Source organism: Artemia sp. Qi Xiang Cuo, chromosome 14, assembly GCF_049724085.1.
Source record: "Artemia sp. Qi Xiang Cuo chromosome 14, ASM4972408v1, whole genome shotgun sequence".
Taxonomy (NCBI): domain Eukaryota; kingdom Metazoa; phylum Arthropoda; class Branchiopoda; order Anostraca; family Artemiidae; genus Artemia; species Artemia sp. Qi Xiang Cuo.
The window spans coordinates 11772864-11786456 of record NC_142807.1 but is presented as its reverse complement, the minus strand read 5'-3'; the positions used below and the strand labels follow the sequence as shown (position 1 = coordinate 11786456).

The window sequence follows — 13593 nt, the reverse complement described above, 5'->3', positions numbered from 1 at the left end:
TATAATATATTTACTGGGAATTAAAAAGTAAAAGAAAGAAAAAGCAAATTTTTGGTTTCTGATTACATAACTAGTTTTGATCTTTAGCTCATAAGTAGGTAGTCTGTGATTGAGATGTGAAATTGACCTCATGAATTAATTTTTATATTTGTATTTATTATGACAGTTCTGCCTTAGATTTTTTCTAAGTTTCCTAACTTTTATCTATGTTTGAGGTGCTGATACTTTTTCATGAAAGTTATTATTAGTTTTTTTGTTTTTTTTGTAAGGTGTAAATACGGAGGTGACATCTATCAAAAATAAATGTCAAAATAATAGTATATTGATTTTTTAAAATTCACGAGTTCTGGTGAAATATTCCACAAATTCTGGAATTAAAATCCAAAAATGGGTTTTTGTTTGTATGTGTTATTATCAGGAAAGACGAAAGATGTGCTTAATACCTACCTACTGCATTCTTTCAGGACATCACTCTATGATCCATCCATAGAAATTCTCACTTTCTCTAAATCTGTTTTTATGCCCCTCTTCCATTTTGATGATGTCTGACTTTTCATTTTGGTACCAGTTGGATTTCTGAAACGCACCATTTTGGCAACCTCTGAAACTTCATTCGTAAAATGTGACCTTACTGTCACAACATCTAGTTTGTTATTAATCAGAAAAGAAGTATTTTCCAAAACTTTGTTTTTGAAGTTTTACAAATGAAAGTAAAGAACAGTATTCAGAACTTAAAATAAGCAGAATTGAAATTATATATGATATACTTGAAATGATCAGAAATTGAAATGAATTGTCTAAGTAAAATGTAAAATGAAGCGAGATTTCTATGAATTAATAAGTAAAGCCTAAAATGTAGAGAGATTAAAGTAAATAATCTAAGTAATTTGACGTTTCCAAAAAGCTCAACAAGAAGTCTAGTCTGTTTTATAAAGTGCAAAACATAGGAGGGAAAATTTGGCCCAGAGTTTAACTATCTAGTTAACTGTCGTGTGAGCAAGGACATCCTGTTAAAACTTGTCTAAGCGCTTAATCACCTGTGGTATATGCACTGGTGGACACTACTCTCTCATTCTACCATATTTAAAGCCTCTACCCACCCTACCCCCCCAAAAAAATCCCAAAAAACCGCAATTTCGTTAATTTTAGTGTAATGTTATTTATATTACCGTTCTTTATATTACTACCCTTTGGGTATTGTAAAACCGCTAAAGGGTTGTGGTCTTTTTGCATGATGAGGATATTTTCAAGCACCGAAGCTGTTATTTCTAGGTACATATATTGAGGGGTTTCGAAACGGTTCATTTATAAAGGCCTGTCTCTTACGTCTCTTATGTCTTTAAAGGTCTGATCTGCCGTTTTTGTCTCTTACCAGTGATCTTTCAATTTCAATTCTGTACTATTTATTCCTACAAGTTTGATTTGTTTTTGATAAGCTAAAACTTATTACATGATCAAAATTTGGATTTCGCTTTTTATCCGTTCTAATACCTAGGTTCAGAACCCCCCCCCCCCCCCAAGAAAACGAGCTATCCTCTCTTGTAGGAAGAGGAAGCAAAAATATAGAAACCCGCATCAAAGAGAAAAAAATATTAAACAAGGAAAGTAGGGAAGGTATATTTCAGAGAAGGACTGAGAGGAAGTAGAAATAGGAAATGAGATTGAGAAACAATTAGCGGACTGAGACTGTCACAATTCGGAAAAAAAAATGGGGAAAATACCGCTTGGGAGACTGGAAAAATAATCAAGATTAACACTGGATGGGGCAGAATTTCAAAGTGATATATTAGGCACTTTGGGTACATTTAAAGCTACTGAAGTTGACTGGATAATAACTATAAATAGTCGAAAGGTTAAGAGGGTTAGGCTACTTTTTGTGTACGAAGGATGACATATTGTCAAAGATTGTGTCTTTCGGCTATCCATCTAGGTGACAAAAAACGCAGGTCGCTCATGAAATGGGTGGAAGAGGTCTAAAAACAATTATTTAAAAGATACTGGGACGGGAAGAGAGTGAAAATTTAAACAGATTACGAAGGAGTACGCACAGCTGTGCCAGCTACGGACGGCTAGTGCTGTAGTGAGTCGTTTATTGTAGTAATACCAGATATCGTAGCAATAGATGAAGTTATACATTTACGTAATTCTTGAAGTTACAGCTCCGACTGATAAGAATATATTAAAGAACACGACTCAAGTCACCCTAAAAGAAAAGAAAAAATTTCAAAAGAACGACGGGTAGGTGCTCTTGAAATATTTGATTAGAAAATTTTAGGATCAAATAAAGCAACAACTTCACTGCAAAAAAATTCCTTTAGGGGACTATCACATTCCTCAGTCCCATGCTAAAATGCAGAAAAAAAATTTGTTAATGGCACAGCACCCTCAATCATAGTGGATCCTGTCTACATCAGATCTTTGAAATCGAGATTTGTATCATAATTGAAACTAAATTCCGAATCCTTTTAGCATTACTAAATTTAGCCTCCCTCCTGGGGGGGGGGGGGGTAATGTGAAGCCACTGGTCTATGTTAAAAAAAATTAATGAATTGAATAATGTATCAAGAATACAGGTTTCTAGTTATCTTGGCGTTTTATCTGTTGGCAATGGAAAGGCAGTATTGCAGAAATTGTAATTGTGGACTATATATTGTAGTTTAAATGGACTATATTTTATAGTTACTATGAACTCTAATTTTAGTCTTCCTGTATTATGTTATGTTTGTATGTTTTCTCTTTTTAGGACAAGAAATTAGTCAAATATTGGCAGTGCACGCACTTACACCTCAACAAGGGATAAGAGCGGCAGTATCAAAGGCTATCGGCAATCCACCTCGCCTGACTTTAAATAAAGTAGAATCTGTATGGTGTATGCTGGTTTTCCCGGAAAACAAGTTTTTTGGACAGCTGGAACGGTTTTCAAATGAAGACTTGGAAAACCTGCAATGTGAACTTCTAGGTGTGTATAAAGCACTTAACAATCCCCCGCTTCTCTATGCTGATGTGAAGAGTCATATTGGTGACTGTGCTGTTGTACGCTTTCCAGAAGATGATGCATACTACAGAGCTAAGGTTTGTGAATAAAATAGAGTATTTGTCATCTCTCGTTGTAAAGTATCTGTTACCAGTATGTTACTTTTTCACTGGCGTTCGGCTGCAATCGGCCAGACCTTGTATCTAAACAAAAATTTGACTTTGAGCCAAGGAGGGGGCTCCCTGACTTCGGCGTTGCAAGTATAAAGGTGCAACAAAAAATTATTTTTTGCTATATCCTCTGAAGCATGAACTGGTATGGTAAAAAGAGGGAGGGGGATATCCTAGGAATATTTAATTTATCTCTGGCTAATTGAAACCTAATCAAACGTTCATAGATAGCAAATAATTTTTTTTGTGTTTTTCCATTTCCTACCATTTTTTTTCTTTCTTTCTTTTTTTTCAAAAATCTGGGGAATATTTAGTTGTATTTTTGTTGGATTTGTTCATTCACTGGAAATTTCTGTCAAGTTAATATCTTTTGGATAACCATTTTGTTGGTACGAGCCATAGCAAAGGTATATATACAGTAATGTGCGTTCCTATCTTCTCAATTCAAGACTTTCGGGGCACATCATGTGTCGCGCATTTCTTCTTGGCTCTTTCGCACTTGCGCAATGACAAATTAGATACCTATGCTGTGCCTTGGTACACTATTAGGAAATACTTTCATCCGCTGACCATCGCCCGTTTGGGGAACTGTGTTGTGTCCCATTTTTGTGACAAACATGCATTACTGTTTATCAAAGTATAAACACCTACGGAACAAGTACTGACAAAACCTATCCTCTCCACACAAAAAACTGACCCTTTGTCCGCGTCTCCGGAGACGATTCCATACCTATGCGAACCTGGCGACTAAATCACAAGTTCCGTAGGTGATTATACTTGTTCCGTAAAGCTGTATTAGATTTAATTTATTGGCTCGGAGCGGTTAATTAGTACAACATTTACCCTCTAGAGGCGCTGAGGTACGCGGGGTCACTTTTGGAGAGCTTTGACTGTACTTATTCAGTAGATGATTATACTTTGCTGTTTATAAACCTTTGCTATGCTACGACCTTTCACTAAAACGAAAGCTACTTAAAACGAAAGCTACTAACCTTTTTAGCTTGTTTTAAAATAATATTTTCTTTTAAAACTCATAAAATGTGAGAAAGTGTATGTAACACATCTTTAGAGACTAGAGTATTGCCAACTGTTTAGAGTTATGAGGAATGAGTTTTTCTGGATTAAGGAAGAAGGAAATTACTTATCATTATTTGATACTGCGGTACAAAATGCGATAGTGCACTAGCTGAAACAAACATGAAATCCTGAAAAATAAGCCCTTCGTGAAGTGGAAGCTTTTGAAATTTACACGAAATAGTTTTCGTTTTGATAGAATGCTATTTCATTGCAAGTGTCTGTCTGTGGCAAAACGTAAGGAAGCTTATGTCACATCTGTAGAGAGTGGATTTATGAGGGATACGTATCTATGCAGTTGATGTGTAAAGTACGGTGTGACAGGGCACTAAATGGACAAAACATGCAGTGAACAAAAATAAACTTAGCGTAGCAAAAGCTGCTGGAATTTACACAAAAAGTTTCTAATTTTCAATAACGATTCATATGTCATATAACCTTTCTATGTTTGGAACTTTCAAGGAGTCCGTGAGTCTGGAGAGCTTATGGTTAAACAAATTCCCATGTAAAATCTAAGTTTCAGGTCTTATGTTTATGTTTAACCGTCTTATGTTTGCATTTCAAATTATCTATTTCAAGTCCGAGTTTTGAGTGTCGGATCTCCGTACATGAAACAAAATGCCTTCATCTCATGGCGGAGATCACCTACATCGGTCAAGTATCTAATGAAGACCTCTGCAATTCCTCCACTGCTAATGCACTATCATGGACCAGATCAGAAGAACAATTGGAACCCCTCTCCCCCCCAATTCCACCTTTTGGCGTCAGACAGACACGCATATCATCGCCATAGTCATCACCTAGTTAGAAGACAAGAATCCTAGATACATCCACAGAGGCTGGATGGGACTAATTCATATAGGTCAAGATATCCAAATTTAAGCTGTGAATTCATATATCCTATTTGCAGGTTCTCAAAGAAATCGCACAAGATGTAGAGGTGATGTTTATTGATTACGGAAATTTTCTGACTGTGGACCGATCGGAAGTTTTCCGTCCTGTGTCCATGAAATACTGGAATCAGAAGCCGTTTGGTCACCTATTCCAATTTGACGCCGATGTTCCCATTATCACCTGTGACGAATTGACTCCTTTACTTGTTGACAAATCAGTTGAGCTGCAAATATTAAAACAGGATGAAAATATCGCTATTTGCGTGTTTTCAGAAGATCCTAAAAATCAGCCAATTGCGTCTATGTTCTCGCAGCTTCATTATAAACAAAACCCTAAGGGAAATGTCTTCAGTAGATTGGGTGAGTTTTGATTTTTCTTTTGTTCGAATTACAATACTTCAAGAAGATCCTTTTTTATCCTTCTTTTTCTTAATTCTTAAGCTACTTTTGCCCTCACGAATACTGATCAATTGTAAAGCATAAAACTAAGCTTGAGTAAGGCTCAAAGATTATATATTGATTGGTCGCTGTTTAGTGTTTAGTATTACTTCTAACTTGTGCCTTAGGCCAACACAGCTGCGAATACTCCTCCATCCCAAAGTATTTCAAACCTCCCTCTTTAAACCCTCCAAAGAAGTTCCAATTTCCCTTAAATCCTTCCCTGCAACTATCTCCCACCCGATTTGGGGTCATCCTTTTTTTTTGGGTCCTAGATGGTTGGCTGAGATGACTGATCTTTACCTATCCGTCATCCTTGATCCTCGGAACGTGTCCTAGGCATCTCAGACCTTTCTCTCGTAGTAGGCCTATAAAATGGGATAGAGCCACATTTTTCTTACTGCTTACTGTTTGAAATCCAGTCAGTCAGACAGATACACAAAAGAATCCGTACACAATTCCTCTGGAAAAAATCTAATAAATCCTATTCTTTTTTTTCGGGGCGCCAACGTTTCAGAGCCATTCTTTACCACTGCTTTCAATATCCTAATCTTGATTCGCAGACTTATCTTCCTATTCCTCCATTTTTTTTAAACTGTGAGAAACACCTCAGGTCTTGGCTATTATACTTTTAACATCTTCACTTGGCTATGCTCTTGATCAATCTTCTCGTTACCCAACATCACCTTCTCACCTTCACTTATTCCCAGTCTAAGCGGCTTAGTCTTCTTAACAATAATTTTAAAGTCTATTTTTTCTCCCTGAGCTCTAAAAACCTCCAAAAAACTAATCAGTTTGCTAACATTTTCACCTAGGACACTCAAATCATCTAAAAGTTCATTCATTTGACGCCTCTAAAAGTTCATTCATTTTGCGAACATTTTCATCTAGGATGCTTAATTCATCAGCATGATCTTAGTATAGGATAGTTTGACTTTCCCATTTGAGTCCATGTCTTTGTCGAGCCTCTTTAAGACAAAGTCCATCAAAAGGATCACCTATAATGGGGGGTAGAATGCAGCCCTGTTTAACTCATGTTTCAATACGAAACCAGCTATCAACTTCATTCCAACCTAAACCACAGTAATGATATTCTCGTACGTATCTTGTATACCATACAAGGAAAGGATGTTTGCTAAAGTTCTTCTATCGCCTGAGTCAAACGCTTGCTCATAATCTTTAAAACTAATTATCAAAGGGGTGCTCAATTATTAATTTAAAGAGGACAATCCTCTCCCCTACCTAACACTGCACTTTTTTTTTTTTAATTCATCTACAGAATCCATGAGTCTAAAGATTATCCATATACTATGTAATTTGCTTCCTACAGAAACCGAGCTAATGTCATGTATCACGTTTCTTATGGAGGGTTTTAGTTAAAGTTTTTCTAGATCGCCAAGTCGATGCATCGACCTCTGCCCTCCATTGGCTATGGTTGTAATTATGTTTTGTTGGGTTCCTCTTGGTTAGGTTTCGCGTGCCTTTTCTCTCTTGTTATTTTCCTCTTTTTATTTGTTGTCTAAAGATTTTTCATTACTTATCGTTAATATCCAGTTATTTACGTATTAAACTGACACGTCGGGCTCAGCACTTCATTGGTTAGGGTTGTAATTATGCTTTGTTCAAAACTGGGAGATCCATACCGCTTCTCTAAAGTAAAAATGTTTTTTTTTATTATTATTATTAAGGCCTTAGTCACATTTAACAAAACCCAGAATTTCAACTTAGGCTCTTAATCAATTAATTAAAACGATAAAGATTGAATAGGATAGGGTAAAGGTCTATCAGAGCCATTGATGACGCATCAGATGTAGAATCGACAACTCAGTTGCTGTGTCCTTTTCACAGGGGCAACTAGCGGTTCTGCCGTCTAACCTTAAGGCATCGGGAATTGAACCGCTCCCTCCCCTCCGGGCCCGGTACTGCCAAGTACAGCATCAACCCACCATTGTACCAAGGGGTTAAAACGATAAAAATGACGCTGGTCAATCCTAAAAAAATTCCCGGTTTTAGCACATTGCTGTTTTATCAAAGAATTTCCGGGTAAGTTAGAATTTTTTTTCTTAGTTTTGGTTTTGCCTCATATTTCCCTCAACACAGCTATATAAGTCATATAAGTTCCGTAGATTCCGAATAATACAGTGTTATCTTCATCGTTACGTTGAGGTCTTAGTTGGTTTTTGGTGACCAAGAATGGAGTCAGGTTTGATTAGATTCTACTAATGTCTTTCTTGGTATTATCTGAGGTGATTTTGCTTGTTTAGTTTAGTCTTGTTTTGATTTGTATATAATCGAATGAAATCAAACTAAAAAACAATCTTTTGGAAATGAAATCTAAGACGGCACTAAAAATTTGAATAAAGACTAATTATCTGGTATAAGATAGGATGCTCCTTAAAGCATTTTCGAATGGAACCGTTTCAAGATTTAGTAATCTATTGCCTTTTATTAAGGTTAAACTAAATATTTAATTATTGAAAGCAAGTACAACAAAATGAACCCCTGCAATTTTGGGTAATATCATAATAATGCGAAAACATTGGTCTTGATTGGTGTTTGGTGCTCCTTCTTGAAGCATTAAGATTAGAAAAAAAGTAAAAATTTAAAGACCATAGAGTATAGGGCAGATATGTAAAATTTAATTATCCAAAGATTGGGGTTAATACAGTCTAGGGAGTGTTTTGTCTTTTCCCAAAAAAATGGCCATTTTATTATTCAGACAACTTCATCCACAAATTTTAATAAAAAACATTTAAATAGGGTATTTGGAATCTGCAAATTCTGTTGCATAGAAATGTATAATCATGGTTGCAGCAGTAGCAACTGTTTATTAAATGGCGAAGTTATGTAAACTTGTATATTTTTTTTAACCTGCTGTTGGAATCCAAGCAATTTCCTAGGAAGCTAAATTTATTATTGACATTTGAAAGTCAGTTTTTGAAATTGAAGGTAAAGTCTGGACATTTGAAAGTCGAGTATAGTTGTTAGAAAAAGAGAAATACTTTTTAAGACCACACTGGCTATACATGACTTTCGGAAACAAAAATAATTACGAAACCGAAATGAGGTGAATGGTAAAGAAACAACGAAAAGACAAAGCAGATATTTTGGTAAGGACATCTACCAAGCCGTCTTCAGTGATCGTGTTAACACAAATCATGTCACTAGACATGCTTCATTAATATTTAGGGAAAGATTTCTTGTACAATTGAATTTTTGAACGGTCTTTCATTTGTTTGGCTTGTTTTTTGTTTCAGTTATTTTTCTGTCTCGATACGGCTGACTTTAAGAGGTTAGTTTTTGGTTTTCTGTATAATTTTATATCCTTCCCTTCTTCTTTTAAGCGCTGAGGACAACTTGGCGGAGATCCTTACTGAAATATGGGTTTTGCCGTCCATTGTTTCTTTTCCACTTGTGAAAATCAGCCTCGTTTTTGTTTCTTTATAATTATTTTTTCCTTCGTGTTAATTTGTTTTTTTTTGTTGAAGATAATTAATATGAACTGTTATGTGGGATTCCACTGACCGTAAATATCTCATATTCGGCATCGATTATTGTTATTAGGGTACAAGCCATTTGATTATTCATTTTTGTGTTCTAGGCCAAATTGTGCTTGCATTATGTTCAACACTGGTTTAATGTCAATTATCTTTGTTGTAAGAAGGAAAAGTGTATAATAAAGATTGTAAGTTTAAAAATCACATCCCTTTCTTGCTTTTTGAATATCCCTATCTGTTTGGGCATCTCTATCCCTTGCTTTGCGTATCCCTTCCTTGCTTTTTCCCATCTTAAAAATGTCAAGCCTCCAATGGGCCTTAGAACAAGTCGAAAAAAATTGGGATTAAAAAAAAGGACAAGGAAACTTAGTCACGAACGGGTGGAAAGAAATATGAGAAAATCCATCAGTATCCGTAATAACAAATTGATTGAGTGAATGTATTTGCCAAAACCCTTACGGCCAAAGGTTAAGCTGCTTCAGTCTTGAACCTTTAGGACGTAATATATTGTTGAAAGATGACTCATGAAAAGATGAAAATACGGTTTTTGTTGCTTGCTTTGTTTCTTCCATAGAAATAATTGTACTCTTTCTTAATCCATGTTTGTGTGATTACACAACGTCTAGATTGTAGACAACATATGTTATTATTTTTATGATTTTCTATCAGCTGCATTTGATATTTAAAGGGGTGAGAGTCTGGGTCCAATTGTCTGGGTTAAAGGGTTAAAACCCAATTGTCTGGGTTAAAGGGGTTTAGGTCCTACGTCTGGGTGAAAGAGATTCACCCATGAGTGCACCTCGGAACTAAAGAGAGGTCTTGCATGTGATTCGTCGAGAAATTGAACAATCCAGCTAGAATGAAACTTTAAGCTGGACCGGAGCTTTTTAGAGTGATCAGGTTTTCTGAAAGGAACCTCAAATTCCCTCTGTTTTTAAGTTTATTGGGAACGAATCCAACTTGTGTGGGTGTAAGAGGATTTGACCGGAGAGTCACTCGTACCAATCTTTGTGTGTCCAGGTATGGTTGCAAACATGATTCTTTCCTTTTGTAGAAATTAGTAATAGGACGATGCCAAAATTGCTCTTTTTTTCCTATTGTAAACCTGATTCTTCCTCGATTTCTTGGTTCTAGTTTTTTAAAACACACCGATTTAATCTAGTTTTTAATCATTAACAGATATTGTTGGTTTTCGATTATTATGATCTGTTCTATTGGTAATATTTTATTATATTTTTTTTTAGGTCCAATTGTCGACCAGCAAACAGGGAAAGAATACCGTCCAAAACGACAAGCGACTCCAGAAGACACTCAGAGCGAGTTGCCAGCTCCAAAACCATTATGGGATGAACGAGGGCAAGATGAGCGGCTTCAAAGAAATTTTGATTCTAAATTCCAGAAAAAGGGTAATACTGGTTCCAAGGGGGAGGTAACTTCTTTGCTTTTATTTCTGCAATGTTTATCACCTATCAATTGAATGGTATTGTGCTTCGATTTTGAGTCCAATCTTAAAAATTAATTGCATCGAAATCTTTGAAGAATTTTCAGATTTCTGCCTCATGATTTTTGAAGTCTTATTAGTACCACTTTGAAGAAGTTCGATATTATATTATCCTCTATTTTTAAAAGAATTAGAGGGTAATTTTTCTGGATTTTCCTTTGAATTAAATAGTGTTCTATAAAGATATAGATTCTACGAGTCAAAATTTGGTTCAGTATCCAAATTAGTTAAAGTAACTTTCCAAACTCAAGGTTCTAGTTCTAAGTACTTGATCGACTCAACTCGCCTTCATTAGAATAAAATACTCTCTAATAACAACAGATAATTCTCAAAATATTCCGTATTCTGTAAAGACCAATGAATCTAATGAGCGAATATTCTCTAAAAAAAATTTAATTAGAATGGATTGATACCCAAAAAAGAGACAAATTATTCAGGGAATTGAATACAAAATAATTATTTAGGAGCCAATTTTTCACAAAAGTTTTATTTCATATGATAGTTTTTACAGTGGAATTAATATTAAAATCTTATTTCGAAAAGTAATAACCGAGTTATGCCCAATTGTATTTGAGCAAGAAAGTTTTAAATTTTTCATCATTTAAGATTTTAGCATCAAACTTCTTAAATGAGTCTTAACTTTTTTTTTCTTCGTTAGCATATACTCAAAAATTAGGATTAATCCAAACGATTTCAGGAAAATATCTTAGTCAATTGAATGCTGTATAATTATTTTAGGGGCCAATTTCACTAAGTTGCTGTTTAAACATACGTAGGCCCATTCTTAATGTTCTGCATCTAAGTGAACATCCAGATCTGAACGACAAGCTCTCAATATTAACTAGCTCTGCGTCCTTGTTGAAGGGGTTGCAGGTGGAATATCCTGTATTTCATTATTGACTTGCAAATAAAGTAAACATACCCTTTTTATGCCCTTTTCAATGCCCTTTTTTATGCACTTTCCAAATATAATAATCATTTTTTTCGGAAATGAATTTTACCCCCACCCCAATATATACCAATTCAGGGTATATATTTGCACATTAGGGGGGTTTGGGTGGGAGTAAAGTTTAAACTTACCTCCCATTTACTTCAGAAATAAAATTTGCCCCCCCCCCCACCTAATGTACAAATATATGCCCTGAATTGGTATATATAAGAGTGGGGGTAAAATTCATTTCCGAAAAAACGATTATTATGTTTGCAAAGAGCATAAAAAAAGACATCGATTGGTATGTTTACTTTATTCATAAGTCAATAATTTGAACTGCGAAAATTTTACCGCTCAGGGAAATAAAATTTACACTCTCATTGATTTTCTTTAGCTTTAAACGAGGGCTATGCATTTGCACTTAACAAAGATAATAAGAATGAGAATCTGTGAAATTGTGGCAGAGTCCATGCAGAGAAGGAGAGTACGCGCTTCTGTCATTGTTCGCATCAAATACAATGCATATCTGTACATAGCATGAGTAGGGTATCCATTGAAATTACTTGCTATTTTATTTCCATTCCGGACAAGCTTTGTCCCATCTTAGGGGATTTGTTATCTTTTCCGGACTGTCGAAGAGTTTAGAGTTGAGATGTATCAACTGCAAGCCGACGTGGTGTTTCTAATTTTTCTAATAATTTATTGTATTTCCAGCAAATTAAAAATTGAGTAAATTACTTGTAAATTATACGATATATTACTCTAGAAAACATAAAAATTGGTCTTAATAGTTCAGTCATAGCTAGTCATAGTTAGTCATCTGGGTACTTGTATGATAAACCCCCTACCGTTCAAGTTGCTCCTTCATTGACGCACTATAGAAACGGTTTTTTTTCGTTAATTTCATTCAGTTTAGCGTGAGACAAGACAAAGAGCAGTGACAGAATAGATGGAAAATTTATAATATGGGCTATACATTTGCACATTAGGGGGGTGGGGGTGAGGGTAAAGTATTTGGATAGTTTGAAGTCAGAAAACAATTCTTACTACATAATATGCAGAATAATTGTACCTAACTCATTTGACATGTTGACTCGCTATAATTAACCCCCCCCCCCCAATTTGCAAATATATAGCCCAAATTGTTTCTAAAGCATTATATTTGTATCTTACTTTTGTATGTTTCATTAGGACTGAGCGTCAGAAAAATATATTAGAAGAATATTAGGTAGGGGGTATATCATACAAGTACCGTCATCTGTGTTTTCTGTGGAAATTTGCCTCGGAATAAATAAAGACATCAAAGTCAAAACGAATAATCGAGTGACTTTTGTTTTATTTTAAGATCCTAATTTCGACCGTTATTCGAAACAGCAACAGACTTCCGAAAGTGGTTGGGATGCAGAACCTTCAACAAAATCAACTTGGAATGAGCCAAAGCGAGATGAGCGTCCGCAAAGAGGTTTCGAGTCAAAGAATTGGCGGAGTACTGGAGGTTGGCAATTTATTTTATGAATATTTATTTGACGTCTATTCGAAATAAACAGAAGTTTTGGGATTTTCTTATTACTCCTTGAATTTTTTTTTCTTCATAGTGAGAGAGATAAAGGAAGAAGTGAATCTGGTTAAAGCACATTCGATTTTGTGTAAATGTTCCATATAAACAACATAAAGCTTTGGGGCTTGGCATCTTATGAGCTGATAAGAATTTGAAATAATTTCTGACACCTCTGTCTTTTACAATTGAAAAGGAAATATTGTAAAACGGGTGTAATTTCTAAATAAGACTTAAAGTGAAAAAACAAACCACACCAACCACAAAAATCTTGATTGTAGTGGTCGTTGCAACCATGTTTAATATGTAAATTTACAGGAATTTTTAAAAAGATCCCAAAAACTCTCGAAAAAGCTCTTCTTATCAAAAGAAAAAGTACACCATTTGAATCGCCATCACCGAAAACCGCTTTTGGGTTTCGAAACCAAAAAGGAAAATCACTTTTTGCATGGGTAGCACCAATGTGTCCACTTTTCTGTTTCCCTTTCTTTTTCTCTAGCAGGGCACTAAAACATCTTAGAAAACTGTTTAAGGGCTAATCTAAAAGCCAATTTTTATGT

The 13593-nt window shown here is 35.2% G+C and overlaps 1 protein-coding gene across 2 annotated transcripts in view; it reads left to right on the top strand.

The window, feature by feature from the left end:
- LOC148944130 (uncharacterized) overlaps positions 1-13593 on the top strand; it is a 58105-nt gene that overhangs the window by 14798 nt on the left and 29714 nt on the right. For both annotated transcript variants that reach the window (XM_089100431.1, XM_089100430.1), the window contains exons 4-7: positions 2744-3072; positions 5129-5471; positions 10291-10452; positions 12824-12973. In XM_089100431.1, the coding sequence (XP_088956557.1) occupies positions 2744-3072; positions 5129-5471; positions 10291-10452; positions 12824-12973 (984 nt within the window). The remainder of the gene's footprint in view (positions 1-2743; positions 3073-5128; positions 5472-10290; positions 10453-12823; positions 12974-13593) is intronic.